The sequence below is a fragment of the Anomalospiza imberbis genome, chromosome 20 (genome assembly GCF_031753505.1).
Source record: "Anomalospiza imberbis isolate Cuckoo-Finch-1a 21T00152 chromosome 20, ASM3175350v1, whole genome shotgun sequence".
NCBI lineage: Eukaryota > Metazoa > Chordata > Aves > Passeriformes > Viduidae > Anomalospiza > Anomalospiza imberbis.
This window is the reverse complement of record NC_089700.1, coordinates 6,760,648-6,783,937: the sequence shown is the minus strand read 5'-3', so window position 1 is coordinate 6,783,937 and position 23,290 is coordinate 6,760,648. Positions and strand designations below refer to the sequence as shown.

Genomic DNA, 23,290 nt, shown 5'->3' with positions numbered 1-23,290 from the left:
GTCCTGTCCAAACCATTTTCCCATCTTTCTTGGACCATCTTCATCTTCCCCTTCACCCCCAATAGTGGAAAACACAAAAACTTTGTGCTTCCTCAAAGAGCCACTGAAATCATCCCAGAGGTATTATCTTAAAAATGAGAAAATGATTCAATGAAAGAGGGAGTGAATCACGTAAATACCCAGAGTGCTGTACCTCAGCAATGTCCCTCCCTTCTGAGTACAAAGCAAAGAACAAAAGCAGGCTGCTGCCTGGCATGGGCCCCTCCTAGATGACTTACTGGCACTGTGAAATCATCAGAAGCCTCAGAAAGAAGTGCTTAGGCAGCGTTTATAACTTGATTTTCTTCTCTTCAGTCCTCTGTGACTGTGGACCTGCTCACTGTGTTCTCTTGCTTCTTGTCCAGGAGGTGGATGAGGAAGGCAAATATTTAATGCTCACTGAATTCTGGATGCCTTTTACATTTTAGAGGCTGACAATGGGTTTTTTAGAGCTAAAACATTGCATGGAGGAAGGGGCATAAACATTATAAGGTCATGAAAATATGAAACCACATTTTTATTGCTGAGGATGATTTTAAACATGCTCTTAGAAAACAGGCAATGTGAAATCTTGTGGTCTGTTCAAATGGAGAGTTTTAATGGGAGGTAAAAATCCTCAGCAGGCCATTAATTCCTATCTGGCAGCCAAACCAAGATTACTTCAGCACTTAGAGGAGCTTCAGTTAGAATGAAATATTGATCTCAGATTGCCAGATTTAAAATTAATTGTGTGAGATACAAGAGTCAGAGTAATCCACACTGGAAGGTATTCAGTGCAAAGATGCAGTGAAAGACCCTAATTATTTTATGAAAAATCATTGTACAAAAATGAAAAGACCCAAGGAGGATAAAAAGGAAGTAATTGCCACCCTGAGGTTTCCATTCCAAATTCAGTTAAAATGTTTCAACTTAAAGCAAGTGTTTTAAGTTCATGTGATTCTCCAAAGGCTCCAGTCCAAAAAGTTCCTCAGGAAGCAACAGGATCAGTTCTCCCTCATTGCCAGCCCTCTGTAAGTCCTGAGTTTTTAATGGTTTATTCAATGAAATGGGAATACTCTGCAGATACTCCACACTGCTGAAATGTCTTTGTCAGTGGTTTTTTTTTTTTTTTTCCCCTTTCTCGTTGCCCTCCTCAGTTGTTTTTCTGCACTGTGTGCTTTTCACTCTGGCTCTTGTGACATCAGTGGCGAATGTCTGTGAGGAATTGCCTCGGGCCAGTGTGACTTTCAAAGGATAAGACAATTTGTTCCCCTGCCAATGAACAGTTTATTACATTTCTAATTATTGTTATTAGTCTGGCAGGTGGTGCCATGCATGATATTTTTACAACTGCCAAAGATGCAGGTACTTCTTTCATGATGAAAAAATGACCTGGGTAAGATTTAAAGGAAAACCAGGTGCTCTGCTGTTGTATGTGCTGGATAATTCTTTGCACTAATGTGGTGTCCTGGTTATTTTCAAATGTCAAGTTTAAACATCCTGACTCCTGAAAGATTTTGTTGTGAGACCAATTGTAATTAGAGTGTGTTAGCAGACTAGGTTAGATATGGAGATTTCTCTCCCTCCCTCCCTCTCAAGTTCTTTCCTCTAATCTTTATTACTCTCCTTGTTGTGCAAATTAAAGACTCATCATATTTATACACTCTAACTCAGAGTTCACGTTAATCACTGCCTAAGAATAATAAATACCCCTTTCCCAATGAAGAGCTGGGTTCCTGAACATAGAGATTTGACTTTCTCTGCTCCGTGGGGTTGCAGGCAGTCAGATTAAAGACATAAAAATGATATAAATACTCTGTGCTGGTGCAATACCTTAATATCCCTCTTGAGCAGCCCAGTCCAGTTCCACCCACTGCTACCTGTGCACAGCAGTTTATAAAACTCTGAGCAACCTGATCTAGTGAAAGGTGTCCCTGCCCATGGCAGGGTGTTGAGATGAGATGGTTTTTAATGGTTGTAGCCTCAAACACTCCATTATTCCATGATAAATTTTGTCATTCATGCCTTTTGCACTCTTCTGGTATTGTGTGGTAAAATACACTTTCTTAAAGCAGTTTCACACTGTTTATCCAGTAAATCCTAGATAATTTCACGCTACACTGCCACTAAAGAGAAGAAGTGAATTCAAAAGCAATAGAGAAAGAAAACCTGATTTATTCACTGATGGTTTCAATAGCCCAACTGACAATGATTAGAAGGGCCAAAGTCCAGCTAGAACTTATTCTGACCACAGCTGTAAAAGGCAATAAAACTGCTCCTATGAATACATCAGCAACAGAGGAAGAGCAAAGGAGATTCTCCCTCCTTCACTGTTTGTAGAGGGAAGCACAGTGACAACAGATGAGGAGGAAGCTGGATCCATCCAAGGACACTGAGGGAGCTGCTGGAAGTGCTCCCTGAGCCCGTTTCCATCATCCACCAGCAGCCCAGGCTGACTGGAGGTCAGCAAATGTGACACTCCAAGAAAAATCTGTAATCCAGGGAATGACAGAGCTGACCTTGGTGCCAGGACAGGCTGTGGAGCAGACCCTCTGGAATGCCATCACGTGGCACGGATGGGACAGCCAGGTGATGGTGCACAGCTGGCAGAGAGCCATGAAAGGCAGGTCCTGCCTGACCAACCTGATCTCCTCCTGGCAGGGTCACCCCTCAGAGGGGGAGGGAAAATCTGGGATGGGCCTGCCTGGACGTCAGGAAAGGCTCTGACACCTTTTCCCACAGGATTCTCCTGGGGAAACTCATGGCTTGGATGGGTGCACTGCTGGTGAAACACTGGCTGGAGCCCATGAATGGTGGGGAATGGGGTCACACCCAGCTGGGGCTGGTCACCAGGGCTGCTCCCCAGGCTCAGGACTGGGCCAGTCCTGGTTAACATCTCCATCAATGGTCTGGGTGAGGAGGCTGGGACAGCCTCAGCGAGATTGGATCTCAGGGAAAACATCTCCACTGAAAGGGCCATCAGTGGTGGAGTCACCATCCCTGGGGGATTTAGCAGAGTGTGGATGTGGCACCTGGGACAGGGGTTAGTGGTGCCTTTGGCAGTGCTGGGTTAACGGTTGGACTCGGTCATCCTAAAGATCTTTGCCAACCTAAACAATACCATGATTCCCTGTTTGGATTCCATCAGCACTGCAGCGGGAGCTACCTTGTTGTCACTCACGTGGCTGCTGTTTTAACAAACACAAAGCAACTCTCTCTGTCATTCTCATGACAAAAAATAAATTTATTCTGATGAAAAAATTAATTTATTCTTTTCATATATACCCCTCTCTTCTTCTCCATTTGCCCAGGAATATCAAACAATCCTACTCAGTAAAACCAGACACAGAAATTTGCTACAATTAATGCAAATGAATTTTACTGAATTGTGCTTTGGTTTGAGGAGTTAAAGAGGTGGGACACTCTTCAGCTCTGTCCCCTACCCCAATGTTTTATTGTGACAGGACAAGTTTCCTTAATGCCACATTTGTGCCTCATAAAAATGGGATATCTACTGGCAGCACCAGAAAATTAGGTATGTCCTGTAAGAAAAACGAATCGATAGAATAATTCAGCACAAAATTGAGTGGTTTTGTGTTTCTGTGACTTGCAGGAGCTGCAGCTGTGCTAGGATGGGTTCAGGATTTGGCTGACTTGTGTCTGCACCCGCCAGGGCTCCAGGTAAGAGCAGATCCTGCTGGGGCAGGGAGCATGGGCATGTTTTGGAGTCACTCCCTGCAGGGGCTGTTCAGCAGGTACAGGAGGCCAACAGTGGCACTGAGTCAAAATAGTGGCTGCAGAGATATTACAGAGCTGACTGCACCTGGTGAAGAGGAAAATAAAGATGTCAGTGCCCTCCCCTTTCCCCATCACTTGTCTCATATTTCTGAGATACAGGTGTGTGGTTACTGTGTAAACAGAGCAAAGATTTTTCTTCTAGGCTAATAAGCTGCATGTTTTGGTTTGGTCTTTTTTTTTTTTTTTTTTTCTTTACAGTATCTCTGCCAAAATACAGAAGCTTGCAGTGTGAACTCCTGCACTTCCACTCCCCCTGTGCTCACCTGGGAGAAAGGCTTTGGTTTCTGGAGCCAGGATTCAGTCAGAGCCTGCCCCTCTGGCAGCTCTGCCTCAGCATTTTCTGAATATAGTTCAGAAATTTATTTTTGTCTTGTCCATGCACCCTGTAATCCACCAACAGTCAGAGCATCTTACATTAACAGATAATGCATGGGCATGAAATTGGTGCTTGTTTTTACTGTCCCATTCACCAATCTATCGTGACTATCCTGGTAGCTCTGGCTGTCACTGATTTTTGTCATTAATTGAGGGGGGGAGAACTGCCCTATCTACACCCTAAAAGTCCTCAGAACTAATTCTGCTGATGTTGCTATCTGCCACACAGCCTGGGTGATAAAAACATAGCACTACAGGAATCACAAAGGTTATTTTGGGTTATTTCCAGGGAGTCTTGCGGCAGTGCTATTTCTCCTGTGCCAGTTGTGGCTCTCAGTGCCACAACACCACTTGCTGAGGTCTGAGGAGAAAAGCAAAAGCTCACAGGTGTGAGGAGGCTGCCATTGTCCAGCTGTGTTATCTGTGACGCAGACAAGTGATTTATGATTGCAGGTTTCATGTAGCAGGAATGACATTGCCAGAGGTAAGAACGAGGAGGAAAACTCAGCCTCCCTTCGGGTGACAGACCAAAATAAAGAGGATCCTTTTTCAGCTTTCTGGCAAGTCTCATCAGGAGAGTCCTAGAGGGAAAAAAGGGAAATAAGGCTTTCCTTTTGCAGGCACTAAACTGCCCCAGACTAACCAGTACTCACTCAAGTCCTCTCAAGAGGCAACTGGGAGTACTGGTGCCAGTCCAGCTAAGTGGAACACTCTGCACACACCTTGCTGGTCTCCCATTGTGCAATTCCATGTAAATTGACTTGATTTTCATGGACAACTCTTACCACTTCTCTTTGGGCTTGATGGAAAGGAACAATAATCAGCAGAATTACTGAAATTTGGTGTCCACTCCCTTCCAAAGAATGGAAAGTCCTAGATGGGGAAAACTTGGAATGGCTCTACTCCTCATGGACTGGACAGGGATCAAGGGAAGTGAGGAAATTCCTGGAGTGCTGCTAGGTGGGCAGGACCTGAAGGCCTCTGAATGGTATCAATCAGAAGCAGAGTAATTTTCTGATGGTCTAACTAATTCCAGTTAATATTTCAAGTGCAGTGGCAACTAAAAGTAGTTGTGATTCATTGTTGGGTCACAAATACCTCACACAGGCAGCCAGCATCTGAGCCTTGAAGCCGTTGAATCTGGTCTGATTCATAAAAATAAATGTGTTGAACCCTTGAATTAATAATTCTGTTTCTTGTCTATTTTCAAGTTCATTTGGTTTTGCTGTTTTGATTTCTTTTCCCCCGTTGGACAATTTTCATAAATTTTATTAAATTTATGACTCTTCTGCCCTGCATTGCTTTTGAAAAGTGTTCCCTTGTTCCATTCCTCAACTGTTTAAGGGAGTTTTCCAAGGAAAATCAACACCAGGTGCTTGGCCCGGATTTGGGGACCCTGGGCATGGCCTGGTGCAGTGTCTGCAGCCAGGAGGTGACACGTGGGGAGGGAGCCTGCACCTCCTGGATGGCACCTGGATGGTTTCGGTGTGTTAATATGATTAAAGGATAAATAATACTAAATGTTTCCTTAATGGGAGAAAATACCCAGCATTGACAGTAGTGATTAAGTTCCATTAAACAGTTGTTAGTTTGGACACCAGGTGATTAGTACATCCAAACCACTTCATTTCCAGACTTTGGCACCTTGATCATTACTAAGTCAAGCCATAAAGTTCAGTGAATCAAGTTGTAAATAGTTTTATTGGGCCCATGTTGGAAAAAAAAAAAAAAGAGGGTTGTGAAATTCCTGGATGATTTCAAGTTATGTATTTCTCAAGTCCTTGTGTTTCTGCTTTTTGTTCTTCAGTTATTCATCATTGCACAGGGTTTAAACTCTGTTTGTGCTTTGGCAAGCACTAAATCCAGTGGGCTAGTTGGGAGCAGAGAGGTGTATTCCTAAAATAAAATAAACCAAATGGAGAGAGGGCTGGAGATGCACACAGCTGCCAACATGCCATAGTCATCCAGGGGAGGAATTTCCTCAAGGACACAAGAGGAATAGCTTTTACAGCTCCTGGAGAAAGGTCCACAGTTACCCAGATGCTGCTGATTATTGAATAAAACACAGAACCTCACGTTTCTGTTTGTTTGATGAAAATAATTTTCACCTTTGTGAGAATTATTTCATGTCCATTCTATGATAAGGTGTCCTTCCAAGTAGTTCTTATTTACTTACTTTTATTTTTAATGAAAATTGAGTTGTATGTCCTGGACATATTTCAAGATGTCAGTGCTATACAACAAGACTCATTTTAATACCTCTTAAGTGACTGGGAGCAAATTTTTGGTTTCTTCAAAGCAATTTGAGGATTAGAAAGATGTGCTGGCTTCATCCTGGTTTAGCTTTCAAATTGCCATGTGTCCTGTTAAGTCTGTTTATGATTTCAGTGACCCTTGCATCACTCCCATGCCACTTTACAAATTGCTGCTGAGGTGTTTATGGCCAGGTGCCTTTCCCAAATGTAAGCGATTTTTCAGGAGCCTGCCCAGAAACCATCAGCTTTTATGGTGTGGTCACAGAAATGGTGTGTTTTCACCAGGGCAAGGCCTCCTTTCTCCCTCAGAGTGCATGTGTGTGCCTGCAGAAGCTGTGTGTGCGCAAGGCAAGGCAGGACAGCTCCATAACTGCAGGGAGAATGGAGGAGGTGACTCCCAGTCACCCACTTACTCACTGTGGGAAACCTGTATTTTGTGGTTTTGCCGAGGAGTTTTTTAGGCCAAAGCAGGCAAAAAAAAGACACAGGTCCCCTCCTTGTTACCAAATTTATCACTTGTGGAAAGCAAACTCGGTGTCAGCTGCGAGATGAGGAGCTGCAGTGGGAATCCCAGCTAAGCACAGCAGGTGCTGAGCTGGCAGTTTCACAGCAGATTGTGAAATTTGATCTCACAATGGGAAATGGAGCCACTCCTTGAGGGCAATATCTGGAAACATAATGGGGAACCACCCTTCAAAGGTGATCCGGGTAATAATGGGGCTTAGAAACACTTTCTACCTGCTTTGCTTAGAAAATTATGAAAATTTTTAATAGTGTTACTGGTTTTTGCACAAGCACACTATATTTAGCTGTACCTCGATTGGTCCTGAGCTCAGACACACCCAAGGCAATAAACTGCCCAGTGCCACCACCACTGCAAGGTGGAAACTGGTCAAGAAATTCTCAGTGCTCCTTGTGTCCTGGTGTTTGTTCTTCTTCTCTTCTCTTCTCTTCTCTTCTCTTCTCTTCTCTTCTCTTCTCTTCTCTTCTCTTCTCTTCTCTTCTCTTCTCTTCTCTTCTCTCCTCTCCTCTCCTCTCCTCTCCTCTGCTCTGCTCTGCTCTGCTCTCCTCTCCCTTTTAACCTGTATTTTTTCTGGAATTTGGACAACATTCTGAGCAACTTCCACTGCAGATATTCCCTGGTAAATCCGCACTCACCCATGTTGATGAAGGTGGAACACCCAGCATTAATGCATTGGCCCCATGACACTCTGTGCTACTTGATGTCTCCCTCCTTTCTTCTTGAGATTGGCATAAAGATTGCACCTGTGCTCCTGCAGGTACTTTATGCACACCACAGCCTCTGAATAATGTAGACTAATAGAAAAGACTTCAAAGAACCATAACACAGTTTTAAAAGGGCTGGAAGGAGAGGCCGACGGGAAATGTTATAAGAATTCCACCTTTCCTGCTTAGCTAAGCAGTAATTTAGGAGGACATGTAAAGTCTACGGAGTGTTTCAAAGAAAATAAAAAGCAAACAAAAGCAGAGCACACTGCCCTGATGCTGGAGACAAAGGGAGGGAGAAGGGAGAGGCTCTCAGCAAATCATCTGCTCCAGTTTGTCATTTTTAAGTCCTCAGACAGAGGGTGGGCAGGGTAATGAAAATATTTAGAGAGATTTGGGTGTTATTTGATAGAGGTAAACACAAAGGGAAAGGAGACTGGTGTAGCAGTGACCTGAGCAAGTCATTATGGGACTGAAATCTGTTACCCAGGAGCTCATTAGCAACAGAGAAAAAATGTCTTTCCTTCTGGAGCTGTGGCTATTCTGCTGGATCTCTATCTCACATCAAATTAAAACACTGTCAAAGCCACAGGAGGATTAGCACCAGGCTGTTCTTTCCAAGACAGTGATTTCCACAGCCACTGGAACCATCAGTGCTGAGGAATCAATGACCAGCAGACACCAGAATTATCTGGATCTTTGGAACTGGAAAAAAACTGCTGCAAGGCAGTGAATTTGGACATTTTCTGAATCAAAATGACACTGCACACTGCCCTCATCTCCTAATAATTAGGGTAGAGAAAGAAAAAAAATAAGATTTTGATGAGAACATACTGTTTTAGAGTGAAATTCCCTCATTTTCACTCTCATGGAACCAGGATGGAGATCCCACCAGAGTGGGATTTCAGAAATGCACTTTGTGCAAAATTGAAACAGGTAACAACAGAACGAAGGTTTCAGAGCAAACTTCAGGGGCACACACTGAGTAACTGCTCTGTGTGAACCCAACCTCATTTATGGCACCAAGAGATCGTTTTGGCAAAGTGCTTTTGGATATTTGTCAGTTTGGTCATTAGGAATTTATCTGCTTCTGAAAGTCAGCTCCAGCAGAATAGAGATTCGATATGTAACAGGATTACATGATGGGCTTTTACAAAGGAAAATCTTGGGCTGCACAGACCAAGAAAATTTGACTCAGTAATAATAACAACTTAATTACTACTTTAAAGATGAGAAAATCAACTATGCTGATTTCTCTAATTATTTAAAGATATTGTAAGTGAGAACATGGACAAGAAGTTGATACCTGGAAGAGGGAAGCAGTGATTTATATTAGAAAAACCAAACTCTAGAACACAGGGGTACATTAAAAAAAACTTTATTTCAATCATATATATTTTAGCACACAGGGATTCTCTCCTTTTCAAGGAAAGTTCTTATTATGAACTTGCAGGCTGTAATCTGACATAAATAATACACGGGTGGATGTTCTGGGAGAAAAATAATCTTTTACATTCCTAACAAGGGCACTGCAAATAAATATATTTCAAAATAGGACGAGCTGACAGTAATTTTTCTGTGATCACACAACACACAGCTTGCTGTCAGTGCCCACAGAGTATATAACAATCATGTACACCTTGAACATTTACACATGTACAGGTGGAGAGCTGTGACAGCACAGATCTGTGCGTGAAATCAGGAACTCAGAGTCTCTCTCTCCTTCCTTTTCCGTATTCACACCTCTCTCTTTTTTTCTCGCTGCAGATTTCAGACTTACTGGAAAAGCACTGGGGCAAACACCCCTGCAGAGGCAGAAAATCTAAAGGTGGGAGGGCTGGAAAGCCAAAAATCACCTCGTCCTCCTGCAGGGGTGACAAAACCCAACAGCAACCGGGCAATTTTACTGCTGTTACCATTGGGAGGATTTTGCTTGTCCTTTTCCACAGGACAGGCTTTTCTCTAAGCCACTGCCTCTGTGGGTGGTAGCCCTGCTCTCCTTGCAGCTCTGGCAGGAGCACTCCTGGCTCTGTCTCCTCCCCACGTTACAGGCAGGTCCCTGTCCTGTTTGCCCATGATGGGAACGTCTGCAGCTGGAACAAGGATGAAGCCCAGGTGTTGATGGCCAGAGTTATGGTCAGAACTCCCAGAATGTTGAGTACAAACCCAGCTTTGGCCTAGAATTAGAAAAGAGAAGTGTTGTTAGCAGCCCTGATCACTTTTTTCCTTCCTTGATGGTTAGGATGGTTTGCATGGTTTGATTTTCTCTTTGGTGTTCTTTTCACACCTCCACCAAATTATATTCAAGTTGGTTTTCTTCACAAATATAATTTGTATAAAGGGAAAGGTTTCCATTGGATAAAACTCTTAAAACTAGAAGTCCCAAAATCCTTTAAATCCTTTATTCTGACCTGGTATTTCTCCCTAATGTTACTTTGGGCTTCTTCTTGGATCAATTACAAGTTAGGGAAGAGACATCTAAGTTATAAGTCAATTATAAATTATCAAGAGACATGGCACTGCTGTCTCTTGACAGGGCTCTTGGACACCCTCATGCTCTATATTTGGGCTTTTCAAGCAGTTCGACATTGACAGCTCTTACTGTGAAATCTTTACGAGGCCCTGGCTGTTCTTTAAAGCTCATTAACACATTTATAATATTCTCAGAGTGTATTAGAGACAGTGTAACCCTTTGTTAATGCACACACATCTTCTTTCCACTTGACATAAGCCAGGCACACTGACTTTTCTAACGCTCCCCCAAGAAGAACCAGCATTAGGAAAAGGAAAGATCAAACCTAGGGGTGAAAATTCTGGAAAGAAAGTGTTGTGGTTTTTTCCTCACCATATCAATAACCCTGAGCTGTCCATAGGAGAAGACAATGGCATTGGGAGGAGTTGCCACGGGGAGCATGAAGGCCAGCGATGCAGAGAGTGTGCAGGGCAGCATGACATAGAGAGGGTTGAGGCAAATTGCTTCAGCCTGTGCACAAAAAGAGAGCAGAGACGATGGGTTTGACACCCAGAAATGCACAGAAACCTTCTGGCAGAAATCTGATTGTATTTGCCCATGTCAGAAGCCTCATTCTTCCCCAAACACTGCAGCCACTCATGTTTTGGTGCTGCTTTAGACACTTCCAGCATCTATACGCAGCAAATGCAAGAATTGATTTTGTGGTCACGGCTTTGTGTTGCTGCTGTATAAATGGATAAATAATGCTTATATTCAGCTCTAAACCCTGACTTCAAATTGGTTAAGAACAAAATTAAATTATCAGGGCAGGCAGGTGAAGCTCTGGAGGTGAGAGCTTTGGTTTAGGGGCTGGCTGGAGTCTGTGGCCTATGCAAAAAGATTTTGGAGGCGCTCATTCCAGTTTCTGTCTGGAGCCAGCTTTTCAGTGTACAGAACTCTGTCTTACACCAGCAACAGGAATCTCCAGTGGAAATGCAGAAGTCTGAATTAGGTCATATTATCACCTTCAGAGACTTCTGGAAGGCCTTGGTGGGGCTCAAATACAGTCATGGGATGTTGCAGGCAAGGAAATGCTGCTGCTGCTGTCTCCATGCAGAACAAATTGGGAAAAAACAAGTACAGCTGGCAGTGACCTCAGGTTTAGGCCAGAAGGCGAAGTTTTCATATGCCAATGAATTTAATCCCTTTGCTTTTCACCAGCCATGATTTTAGAAAGGTTGAACTAAGCACGGTGTGTGTTCGTATATGCACACACAGATTTTTGTTTTAGGTCTGGTATCCCTAATGGGATACCGGAACCAGTGCTTGGCTTTGCCAGCCAGTTTTGGCAACTGAGGAGCCGAAAACTGCCCTTGTAAGAGTATTTTGACATGCTGGGACTCACCATTGAAGCCAGAATGGGGAGGAAGAGGGTGGTGGTGGCCACGTTGCTGGTGCACTCGGTGAAGGTGGCGATGAGGAGGCACAGCAGGAAGGCAATGGCTGGGTGAGGGATGCTCTGCAGAGGGGTCAGTTTGGTGCCCAGCCACGCAGACAGACCAGATTCCTGCAAGAGAGCAGAGAGACATGCCAGGTTGGACAGGGAAGAGCCACATCAATGTTCTGTTGCAGTTCTCATGCCAATTCAGCCCTCCCTTCTCAGAGCAGTTCTCATGCAAACTGCAGGAAAACACAGCCAGTGCTCACAGACAGGATTGTTCAGTAAGTTAAAAAAAAATTAACATTATTTTCCATCCAAGGAATTGGAAAGTAGGAGATCCTGCATTTATAGTGCATTATCGACAGCAAATAATTATTTCTCTGTTCAGATCATTACTTGGACATGATCAATATTTGAGGTGCTTTTTTTAAATAAAAGCAAAGGTATTTGTATTTGAATTAATTTCCTAATATATATATATATATATATATATATATATATATATATCTTGTCAGAAGCTGTAGTGATTTAATGTAATTTCACCACATTGTCTGAAATCTTGATAACTGAATCTTTTCACACCCTTCATTCTTGTCAGTCACTGGGAAGTAGCAGCATCCTCCCTGTCATTCTGGGCTTTCTGCAGCAGCTTTTATGCATTTGCTTATTTATTCTAGGATAAATTAAAGTGATTTCTTAAATATTTCATTTTCCAAACATGTACTTTTCCATTTTAATGTTGATCTTTGAATTCTAAATTAGTATTGCTAGGCACTTGAAGCCTTTTAGAATTTCTTTATTGTCTATAGATTTAATAATTGGATTGTCTCTTCCATCACTTAAATCATTACTGAAAAATAATGTGTAGCACTGGACTCGTTCCTGCAGATGTTCTTTACCTGCTCCTGAAGTTTCTCTAGCAAGCTCTACATTTATCTTCTAATAGTTGAATTTAAATCCTATTTCCATAAATCCTTGGTATGAAATACTTTGGAGACCTCTCCTGGGTAAAAAATCCGGTCATGCTGGCTGCATCAATTACATTTTATTTTAAAAAAAACCTTTAATGTGTCGGGGCAGTTTCTTAATCAGCCACTTTTCTAGAAACACAGTTAATGGCGCTGCCCTGACTGGCACGGGGAACAACAAGGATTTGATGCCAGGACTCCAGGGATGGTCCCACTGCCAGGAGCTGGGGAAAGGAGCTTTTGATGCTCCTGGTGTGCCCTCTTGTGTCCTGGGAGAGCACGAAGAGCAAGATGGAAAAGGAACCACCCAGGAAGACACAAATCCCAGGCGAGCCGAGGAATGTTACCTCACTGCCTTTGGCCAAGGCAAAGCCACCTCCCAGCAGGAACACGATGTTCCATGGCATCTTCTCCTGAACGACTTTCCAGTCCAGGAGGGGTGGAGGTGCCCGGAACTTTGCCCTGCCCCCTGGAACCCAAAAGAGATTTTGTGAAGCCACGTTGCACTCTCCAAAGAAAGGAGAACTTCTTGGTGGGAGGCGAGTTTGGTCTGAAAGTCAGGAATCCCTTCTGTCAGCAAACTCTGGAATTGGGTCCCGAAGCAAACGCTGGGAGCACCATCAACAATGGCTTTAAAACTTGACTTGCAAAAGCTCTAATGAATGATCTGTAGCTGCTCCAAGAGGCACAGTAGGAGGCAGGGAAGGGTGAGTTAAAGGTGTGGCAGCAACTCTGTTTCTGTTGTGTGTTCCCTCCTGAAGATTCCAGCTCAGAATCCTTTACAAATGTGTACAACAGGGGCAGGAACACTGCTGGGATAAGGGTTTCCTAATTAGTTGATGAGAAACTGATTAGTTGATGAGTTCCTGATTAGTCGATGAGTTTCCTAATTAAACAATGAGAAACAGAATTTTATGTGATATGTGCTTTGCACTGCTCCTCAGCTGGAGGAGCAGTTTTGAAGTGTTATTTGATATTTGAAATTTCCTTTGTAAACCCAAAATGTGAACGTTTCCAACATACCTCTTCAGACAGCCGATTTGTGGTGCTTCAGTGACTCACCTGTTTGCTCTTGGTCTCTGTCCTGGTTGGAAAAGCCAGAAGGGAGGATGAAGAGCAACATTGCAATGAAGAGGGCGACGGTAGCATCGGTGACATAGCTGCAGTAGAGCAGTCAGGAATTTAGCCAGCTGTGATTCCAGCTGGATAAAATCCAGCCTGGTTCATTTTCATTCAAAGTGAGGAGGAGGAGGAGGGGCACTACCTTGTATTGTCTTTGTTGAAGAGAACTGTTGCCCAGCCTGGAATGAACCCAGGTTCTCTTGTAAACCACAACACCACCAGGAGAATGAAGAGGATTGAAACTTCTATTTCTGCAAAGTTCATTTTGCCCAGTTTCTTGCTCTCTCCCTTGATGATTTCATAGGCCTGTTGCTCCTTAGCCTTGGCAGCAGGACTGGCACCACAACCAAAATTCTTCTTCAAACTGGAAGAAAATTGATAGGTCAGAGAAATTTGACAGGTATCCTGAGAGTTAAGAATCCAAATCAATCATAATGTCTTTATATGTATTTATATATGAATATTGAAATGAAATATAATTTGCAACCATGGTGAGTAGGAGCTGCATTGTCTTGACAAGATGACCAGAAAAAAGCTTCCTGCCCCTATAAGCTCATTACATAAATGTAAAGAAGTGAGATATCTGGGGTTTATGAGGAAAAAATTTACAGAATCACAGAATGGTTTGTGTTGGAAGAGACTGTAAATTCCATTTCATTCCAATGAAGGGGCAGGGACACCTTCTACTAGACCAGGACAATGTTAATGTGATTGACAAGGCTGTTTGATCACTTTACTAAGAGGTAAAGAGTTTCCAAGCTTTCTAAAAGGTCAGAAAATGAGAATTTTAAAGGAGGAATTTGAAGGTGAAAAAAGCATTTCAGGTGTAATTCAGCACTCTTTCCATGTAAAATGAGTGAAGCTGGGATAATACAACCATGAAAAGCTGAGTATTAAACAGGCAGGCAATGCAGGCTGGCTGTGCGGGGTGTTCTGCACCAGAGCTAGCACAGAACTAATCCTTTAGGCCTGAAGCAACCCTGGTCACAAAGGCATTTACAGCTCTCTCTAGAAATCAATTTCCTGCTTTGGAGCACAGCAATCTCCTAGGACACGACAGCAATGCTGCACAACAGGTCGTGGACACTCAGAGCCTCCCTGTTTTCATCTCCAGAGTACATTTAGCTGGGACTTGATCAGATTCCTCAAAGGAGAACTTGCAGAATTTTAACAGGCCCCGAGTGTGCTGTTCTGGTCTCTGGTGTGTGTCAGGACCTTGTCACCTGCTGTGTGATTTTTCTCATCAATAAAAGGCTCACTGGTGTAGAACAAGTCCTGCTCAGAGCCCCACCAGGTGGGTGGCAGGGGCTCAGGCGTACTCACTTGAAGCCCAAGAACAGGATCTGCAGCCACATCCACGCCAAAATCAGCAGCACCACCATGGTGGGGAAGGCGAAGGAGAACCAGGAGGCAAAGTTGATGATGCCACCATTGTCTTTATAGATGCTGGAAAATGCAGGTGGCTGTTAGCATCCAAAATTCCACACTCTCTTCTGACCTTCATTAATGAGTCAGAAAAGGGGAGGTTCTGTGGGGCTCATTAAGGAAGAGAAGCTCACATCCCAGGAAAGGGACCAAACTGACATTTTCCTTCTCTGTGCTGCCTGGGAGTCAGCTGGAGCTGAATGCTGCAGTTTGGAGGGTGTGTAATCCCAGACTTACTCATTAATTTGTCCTTGCAGCACCAGATTTGGAGTTGTCCCAGTCAGAGTGGCGATCCCTCCAATGCTGGATGAGTAACAAATACAGAGGGACATTCCCTTGGACAGCTGCAAGTGCTTCTGCTCAATCTCTTCATTTCTCTTCCTCTCTTCCTCAACTGTCAGGACATGAGAATTACCTAGATCCCAAGGAACAAAAGAGATGCAGGAGCTATATTGGACAGGAGAAGGCTTCGGGCCTGCATAATTTAATATTTCAAGGCTAGAACACAATGGATTCAGAGCTGAAGGAACCAAAGTTCCTCATTTTAAGGCTGGAATAGTTAGTTTTTTGATCTTCTGCCCATTTTCACTGGTTGTCCTGACACAGAGCAGTTTTTCAGAGGGGAATTTGAAACGTGTGCTAAAGTTTGAACCTACTGCTGACACTTCCTTGTGAATGAGGGCGATGTCTGAACTGCACGTGGAGGGGAGTGAGGCAAGAATTCAAGGAATTATAACAGAGTTGGAGGAGCTGGGCTAAAGGGAACTTTTTCTAAATCCAGCACCTGTCTGCTGGCACTGACATTTATGTTCAGAAACATTGGAATCACCTCAAAAATGGGGAGAGGGCAAGACAGCTGGTAAAGAGATATTGTTGCTTGATTGTGTACCTTTGGATTAGAAAGATCATTTTAATCCCTAACCTTCCTGCTGGAAAGAGGCCAGGAATTTTTGCCTTGGTAATCCCCTACTATATGATAAGTTACACAGTAGATAATAATTGAACTAACATAAATATGCAGGGAAATAGCAAACCTGATATAAAGGTTTCCCCTAGTGGAGAATTTGTACTTTTTGTTGGTTTGTTGAGTAGTTATAACCTTTTTGTATTTTTGATTTAACTTCAGCCAAGTCAGAATAATAATAATAACAATAATAAAAATTGTGATTTTGTCTGGTTCATGGAAGGGCCTCATCAGTGCTGTGTGGTGCAGCCAGGATGCTTTGGGGACAGTCTTCTTTTAGGATTTACTAGGAACTGTTACAACAAAAGAAAGGTCATGCTCCATCACCCTGAAGAGAAAACCACTTCCAACCCATTCACCTTTTTCCTCTGGTTCTTTGAAGCTGCCAGGTGACTTTTCCTGCAGCTCAAAGGCTTTGTTGGTGTGTTCAGACACTTGGCCAGTGGTGCCAGACTCAGTTTCTGACTTTTGCAGCTGCTCCATCACCGCCTGTGCTATGGGGACCATCATGGCAGTGGTGGCTGTGTTGCTGATCCACATGGACAGGAAAGCTGTCACCACCATGAAACCCATCAGGAGTCTGAAATGAGAAGGTTTGGAAAAGCTGGATCAGAACTCAGCCCTGCGATGCTCTTTATTTTTTTGTTACATAGAGTCAGCTACAAATGCTGGGTTTGGAGAATGCTCAGCTCTCCCCACCCAGCATTTCCTCCCGCCCTGATTTGCTTTGTCAGCCACACAGTGAAGATTTAACATCCATTTTTCTTTTTCAACCAATTTTTTGACATTCCTATGGATAAGAAAGTGGAACCTGGTAGGTTGGAGCAAGCAGTTTATCCAGTCAGATCCTGCTTATCCCACATCCTTCAGAGGAAGACATTTCTCAGTAACACATGTTAATGCATTATAATAGATTTTGAAGAGGAATTGCAAGCTGAATTTGATCCCAAATGGCAATCAGTTTAAGCCATAAGGAAGATGATCTCTTTTTTTTTTTCCTCATGTTATTTTATCCCACCTCTATTATTTAAGATTCTCTTCTTACTCATCTAAAATTCTAATCCTCGTTTCAGTATTACTCTGTTATTTGTCTCAAAATTATTCTTTAGATGAGATGTAGATTATATATGAGATGAAAAGGGGTTTATCTTGCATGCATTTTTATTCTATTGCTTTGTAATTTCCTTCAGTATTCCCTCTTCTTATGAACTGAAACTGATTAAACAGGGTGGTGTAGCCTGTGCATAGCTTAAAGTTCTAGTCTGAAAAACATTTGTTGTTTTCCAGAAGAGCATCCTCATATTTTCTCTTCTCTGCAATCAGCAGCAGGCAGAGATTCCATGTTCTCTGTGTTCCAGCTGTGGTTTTTCCTGCCTGTCCAAAGCTCCTGTGCTCCTGGCCCAGCCTGGCAGCACCCTTCTCTTTCCAGCATTGACTCTCTTGTTGCTATTTCTCCACCTAAAAGCCTTTTAGAATATAAAATAAAATAAAATAAAATAAAATAAAATAAAATAAAATAAAATAAAATAAAATAAAATAAAATAAAATAAAATAAAATAAAATAAAAGACACACCAGGTGTGTAACACCTCAACAGTTGCAAGGCTTGCTCAGGCACTAACTCACTTGGGCTGCAGGAAAGCATCTGCAGGGAAAGATTTGCAGATTCCCATCAGAGAGGGGGTCTAATGCCATCAAATCCTTTATCCCACAGCATTTCCACCACTGTCACTCACAGGGCTGGCCTGACTCCAGTGATCAGCAGGACCCTCAGAGCCACTCGCTTGTGCAGGTTCCAGGTCTCGATGGCAATGGCCATCACCAGGCCCCCCAAAAAGAGCATGTTGGTGTCCTTCAAGTACTCCTGACAGACCTGTGAGGTGGGACAAGGGTGAGGGAAGAGTCACAAGAGAGAGGACATCTTCTGAGGGAGCTTATTCCAAAGGCATTAGCAGGGAGTAACTCTGGGTTGCATCTGAATGGGGAATTTGCTTTGATTTCAGATTAGCAGCTCCACCCAGAGCTCACTCTGGGCTCATGCAAGTTCTAGTCCATGGAGAAGACAGATAATAATAATAATAATAATAATAATAATAATAATAATAATAATATCATCAATAATAATATCAATTATATATATGTATAATGATTATGATGATGGTCATCATATAATCCTGGGGAATAATCCCAGAATAAAAGCAGCTGACTGATTAGTACATGGAACAAGATCTCTTACTGTTGTTGAATCCATGATATTCATTAGTGGGAACAGCAGGACGGGCAGGAGAGCTGTGACAGCCAAAGGCAGGGCTTCTGTGCACCAGAAAAGTGCCATCACTATGATCACATAGCCACACAGTGCCTCCTGCCAGGGGAAGGGGACACACAGTCAGAGCACGCTGAACATCCAACCCCCGAAGCCTCATAATTCCATTCACTGCCTGATAAAGGGATTAGAGAAAAGGTTATTTCCTGTGCTTCTCTCCCATCTAGCCTCTGACCTATGCAGATCCTAATCAAGTGTCAAACTGTGCAGCAATCTCCTCAGAACTCTGAGGAGCAGATGAGGCCTTCAGAGGGGGCAAAAATAGTACCAGAGGAAAAGAAGTGTGGATGACTTTGGACCCTTCATGATAAGGGACTGGCAATCACTGAATAGGCTTCTTGATTGTGCTGATGGTGTTATATTCTGTATTTATGTCCTTGAGTTGTAGAATCAGTTACTGATCCAGTCAAGGCTACTCCATCTGTTTTCACACGGGCTGCAGGTCATGGCCCAGGTGAGCCACAGCTAATTTCAACAGCCTGGACTCCTTGTACTGTAAATACTTTTATAACTTTTCACTGGATTTTTACCTTAGTAGAGGCTTTGAAAGGCTCACTGGCAGACTGGTCACAGATCATTTCAGCTTCCATTGACTTTGTCTTGTTTGTTTGAGGAAAGTGAGATGCCCTATTTCATGTCACTCTTTTTCTGAGAAAACCTTGATTTAGTTCTGCTTTGGACAACCACTCCAAATTTCACGTACAAATGTTTAAGCCAGTCCCTTTACACTGAAAAGATTCAAAATTACTTGTCACAACAGTGGCATTTGGTTTGGCTGAGAAAGAATGTAAGAGGAGGTTTTGGTGTCGTCTGTGTTTTGGAACTTGCACAATTGTGGGAGACATCAAAGCCAAAGGAAGAAAACCATGGATGTGTGCTCTTGGATAAAGGATGGCCACTAAAACATACTGCTCAGTATGAATGAAACTGTAGTGAAGCTTTTGGAGGCTGGATTACAGAGGATTAAACCAAGGAGCTGGAATAATGGGTGGCAGGATTGGATTTGAGATGCTTGGGAACATGCTCAGGAATTCTGAACGTGGTGTGGAGGTTACAGAGCTGCTGAAGGGAAAGGATGAGCAGGGAGCTGAGCAGTCTGGAGGAAAGAAGATGACAGCAATCTAGGTGTGAATTATCAAAGCAGCCAGGCTGAAGAAGTAAATCTAAGAGATTCCCAAAGATACAAAAATATTTCTTTTTGAGCCTTATTTATGAACAAGAGCATTAAGAACCTTAATTATTCATCCCACTGATCACTGAGAGCAATTTGCCCTTTTGACAATCATTTTTCTCCATTTTTATTATTAAAAGACACAGATGGGTGCCTTTTGAGAGACCCTAGCAGAGCTTTGGGATGGATCTCATAGGCACAGTGCCATTGTCTTCCATCCTGCTGTGAACAGGAAAGGGTTTTCCCAAAGTCAGTCATCCTGTAAGGACATTCATCTGCCTTTAAGCAAGATTTTTAGCATTGTTTGCTCTCAATTATAATAGCTCAGTGTCCAGTGGCAGGTTAATAGATGAACAGAATAGAAAAAAAGTGAAATTCCACCCTGTAGCTGCTGGCTCATACCACTGTGTGCAGAGACACCAGCTTTTCCTGCTCAGCAGTGGCACAGTGCACAATTTAACCCCAAAAACCCCTTCTCAAAGGTTTCCTTAAGTCACAAAGGGAAAAATCCAGGACATTTTTAATTTTTGTCTTGTTGCTGACTGCATAGAAACCAGAGTCATTTTCAAAGAGCAACTGAACCAAGACTGCCAAATCATTCCTCAGGTAACTCCAAGGACTCACTGTATGTAACAATGCCTCCAGTAAGTGAGTTTGAACTTGTGGCCTCAGGACAAAAAAAAAATAAAAAATCACTCACTGTCTCCTTAGAACTTTCCTGATCCTGATCTCTTTTCACTTCAGTAACTCCTTTGCCTACTGAAAGTTAACTAGCAAAAAAAGGTACTTTTTCTTTTTTTTCTTTTTTTTTTTTTTTGCCTTCCTAACGAGATTTTAAGTAATAATCTGAACTATTTTATTTACCTAGTGAGGGAATGAGAGGCCACACCTGCCCAGCTGCCACACTCAGACACAGAGCTGAGAGGAGGACACAGCTTTGGGACAGGCAGGGAAGGGTTAGGGAGGTGGAGAATGGAACTTGGAGAAGGAATCTAAACTGGGAATCAGCAGGGATTGGGAGGCAGAGAGAGAGGGAAGAGTTAGGGATTGGTGTCCAAAGAGAAGTGACAGGAGGGGCGGTTTGGGACGAGCAATTTTGTGGTGCTGGGGCTGTAATAAGAGACCAGAGATTAGATCTTCCTGCATGAAGAGGTTGGGAGTGCAAGGAACAGTGAAGAAGCAGCAGAAGACTGGGAGTCTGTCAGCTCACAGCTCTTTGTTTAAATGATGAATGCCCCAGAAATACCAACCCAGATCCTGCAGTTCCTCAGTCAACTTTTCCTGAAGGAACCTTAAGCCAGGTGTCTTCCAGAACTTGGTGTTTTAAATTTAAAATCCTTGTTTGGGAAGATTCTTACAGAAATATGTTAAAGGAAGACTTAAATGCGTGTTATTTTCCCTTATGTATCAGAATGTCTTGTCTATCTAAAAATGCCAGCAGCAGTGACAGCAAGGAAAAAATAAAAGAAGATGTGGACTGAACACTGTTAGGAAATGAAAAGGAGGATTAAAATTGAGTTTTAGGTCCACACGAATATCTTCAGCATAGACAGTCCTTTTCAACATCAGCCAGATGCAAAGCAAGAGTCACAAAATCTCTCTCATGTCACTGAGTGTTCCTCTAGAAGATGCAACCACAGCTGTAGCTCCTCATCCATCTATGCCCCACTGCTGTTTTACTGCCCCAATATACTCAGGAAAAAAAAGAAAAGAGATCTCCAAGCAGCAGATGCAGGTGCTCTGAGAAAGAACCTCTCCACCCTTGAAAAGAGCAGCTCTGAGACGTGGAAGCTTTTGAAAAATTCCTTACCTTGGTGGGCAGAACCAGAGGCAGAGGGAGAAACACGAGGGGTACCAGGACGACGATGAGGTATGTCCTGCAGGCCAGCACTGCCTGCCAGGAGAAAGCCATGGTGCTGGAGCTAGCCCAGTGCTGAACGGCCTGCAATCCACTGCTGGGAGCCTATATAAACACCAGGGAATATTAACCATTGACCTCGGGAGCTTGGGTGTTGTTTTTGGAACTGTAATCGGAGAAAGAAGGAAGAGAACAAAGAAGGGAGGAGACAGTAAAAGAGTGTCAGAGCAGGAACTTTCTTAAAAGAATCTTTCAGGAGGTGATAAATCCATTAGAGAATGAATTCCTTGTGGAGCGAGTGGGTTTTTGAAAGCGTGACCTACACTTTTAAAAACATAATATGAATGATTTGGTCTCTAATAATGCCCTCTTTGGATAGGTACTGTTATTCCTCCTATTAAAAAAGAGAAACTGCTCCCTCCAAAACATGCTGCAAAATTATTTCAATTTTCAAAAAATATGGGGGAACACTGAAAATGACATCTGCGTCTGTAATGCTCAAATACAGGGATTAGAAACACCAGTGTAAAAAGTTATATGAGCAAAATTGTTTATGATGTTTATGTTTGTTCCTTGAAAAAATCACTTTAGGAAGCAAAACCCACTGGGCAGAGCTGCTGTCACCAGGTGCCACATCGAGTCCCCAGACAGAAAGGGACTGACAGTCCTTACCTTAGGTCTTAGTGGATGGGGAAAGACTTGGCTACAGGATATCTCTTTGCAGACACTGGGCTATTTTTTATATTTTTTTCCACATATTTGATCTTGCAGGTTTATAGGCACAGCTTTGGGAACTTGCAGGGTGTATTGGGGCGGGGAGGAAATTAAGAAGAAAAAGGAAATTACCAGTGATTCTTGTCCCAGTTGCAGGCAACTTCCAAAATACAAGCTGTGAATCACTAGATTCTATACATTAACAGGAGTAGCACTAAACATTTTAAGTCCAAAGGGTAACAAATTAATAAAAGTAATAATAAAATAATAATAAAATAAATAAAATAAATTAAGTCCAAAGGGTGATTTCTTGTTAATGCTACGTTGATGGCTTTATTAAATCATCCAGGTGCATCTCTCAGCTAATGATGATAACATTTCCATTTTATTGCTATCAATTATCTTGGTACTGTTTATAGCTTACTCGAGAGAGACAAAGGGAAGCACAGCCATTAGGTCATCTGATGTCAGCTCCACAAAAAGCTTCTGCTGTTTCTGCCTCTCCTCCCTTTTCTGCCAGGGCTTTTTTGTTTTTTTTTTTTTTTTAATTTCTCTGAAGAATGTGCTAATGATGGAAAATCAGCTGCCAGATTTGCAAGCTGGACTTGGGCATGTTGCTCACAACAAACAGCATCACGTTTCTTGGTGCCAGCCCTGAGCTTTAGCATCTCACCCTTGGTACAAAAAGAATGAGAAAGAGCTTTCAAATGAATTCTATTCCCCCACATCTTGCATCCATAGAACGTTTAATTACTGTCTGACAAAGTGCAGTGACAGCAGCCTACAGCAAGGTAATTTTTCTGCTTTTTACTCTTATGCCCTAAGGCTGCGATGGAAATCTAAAAGAACACCTCGTTTTTGTATCTCTGCAACACAAAGGTTGGCCTCCAGCTGCAGCCTCGTTTATGGAGTGTAAATACCAATGTGGAAGGGTCTCAGCTGAAGAATTGTGCCTGTTCTTTAAAAGCAGCACCTCCACAGAGATGGCTGCCGCTGTCATGTGAGTCACAACACTTTCAAAGACGCTAAAAATGAGTTCTGTAAGTGCTTTACTGCAAAATGAGTGGTTTATATCTTATCCAAGCTTTTCCTGTGGCCCATGAGCACCTCGGTGCTGTCAGAGGAGCCATGCCAATTTCCATTAGTTTGGAACTGCTCCCGTTTATATAAACAGGTT

The 23,290-nt window shown here is 42.8% G+C and overlaps 1 protein-coding gene and 1 long non-coding RNA gene across 2 annotated transcripts; one reads left to right on the top strand and one right to left on the bottom strand.

Annotated features, from left to right (window-relative positions):
• Positions 1-1,257: 1,257 nt before the first annotated feature.
• Positions 1,258-6,256, top strand: LOC137485762 (uncharacterized). Its single transcript, XR_011005456.1, has 3 exons — positions 1,258-1,414; positions 3,632-3,699; positions 5,999-6,256. It is a non-coding gene; the product is annotated as an uncharacterized lncRNA (long non-coding RNA).
• Positions 6,257-9,084: 2,828 nt separating this feature from the next.
• SLC13A2 (solute carrier family 13 member 2) lies at positions 9,085-21,508 on the bottom strand. Its single transcript, XM_068210434.1, has 12 exons — positions 21,352-21,508; positions 18,281-18,409; positions 17,781-17,917; positions 16,405-16,625; positions 15,319-15,496; positions 14,980-15,102; positions 13,799-14,020; positions 13,597-13,694; positions 12,882-13,003; positions 11,531-11,692; positions 10,519-10,656; positions 9,085-9,850 (listed from the first exon to the last, which is right to left on the bottom strand). Exons 1-12 carry the CDS (start codon positions 21,451-21,453, stop codon positions 9,719-9,721), a joined length of 1,764 nt encoding a protein of 587 aa, XP_068066535.1. The 5' UTR covers positions 21,454-21,508; the 3' UTR covers positions 9,085-9,718.
• Between the last annotated feature and the right edge of the window lie 1,782 nt (positions 21,509-23,290).

What these genes read in the sequence shown, in the direction of transcription:
- SLC13A2 (XM_068210434.1), bottom strand. Translation starts at nt 21,453, where the DNA reads ATGGCTTTCTCCTGGCAGGCAGTGCTGGCCTGCAGGACATACCTCATC. An exon ending in ACTGGAGTCAGGCCAGCCCT is followed by an intron (nt 16,626 to 17,780) that starts GTGAGTGACAGT and finishes TTCTCATTTCAG; the next exon opens with ACTCCTGATGGGTTTCATGG. An exon ending in AGCTCAGGGTTATTGATATG is followed by an intron (nt 9,851 to 10,518) that starts GTGAGGAAAAAA and finishes TTCTAATTCTAG; the next exon opens with GCCAAAGCTGGGTTTGTACT.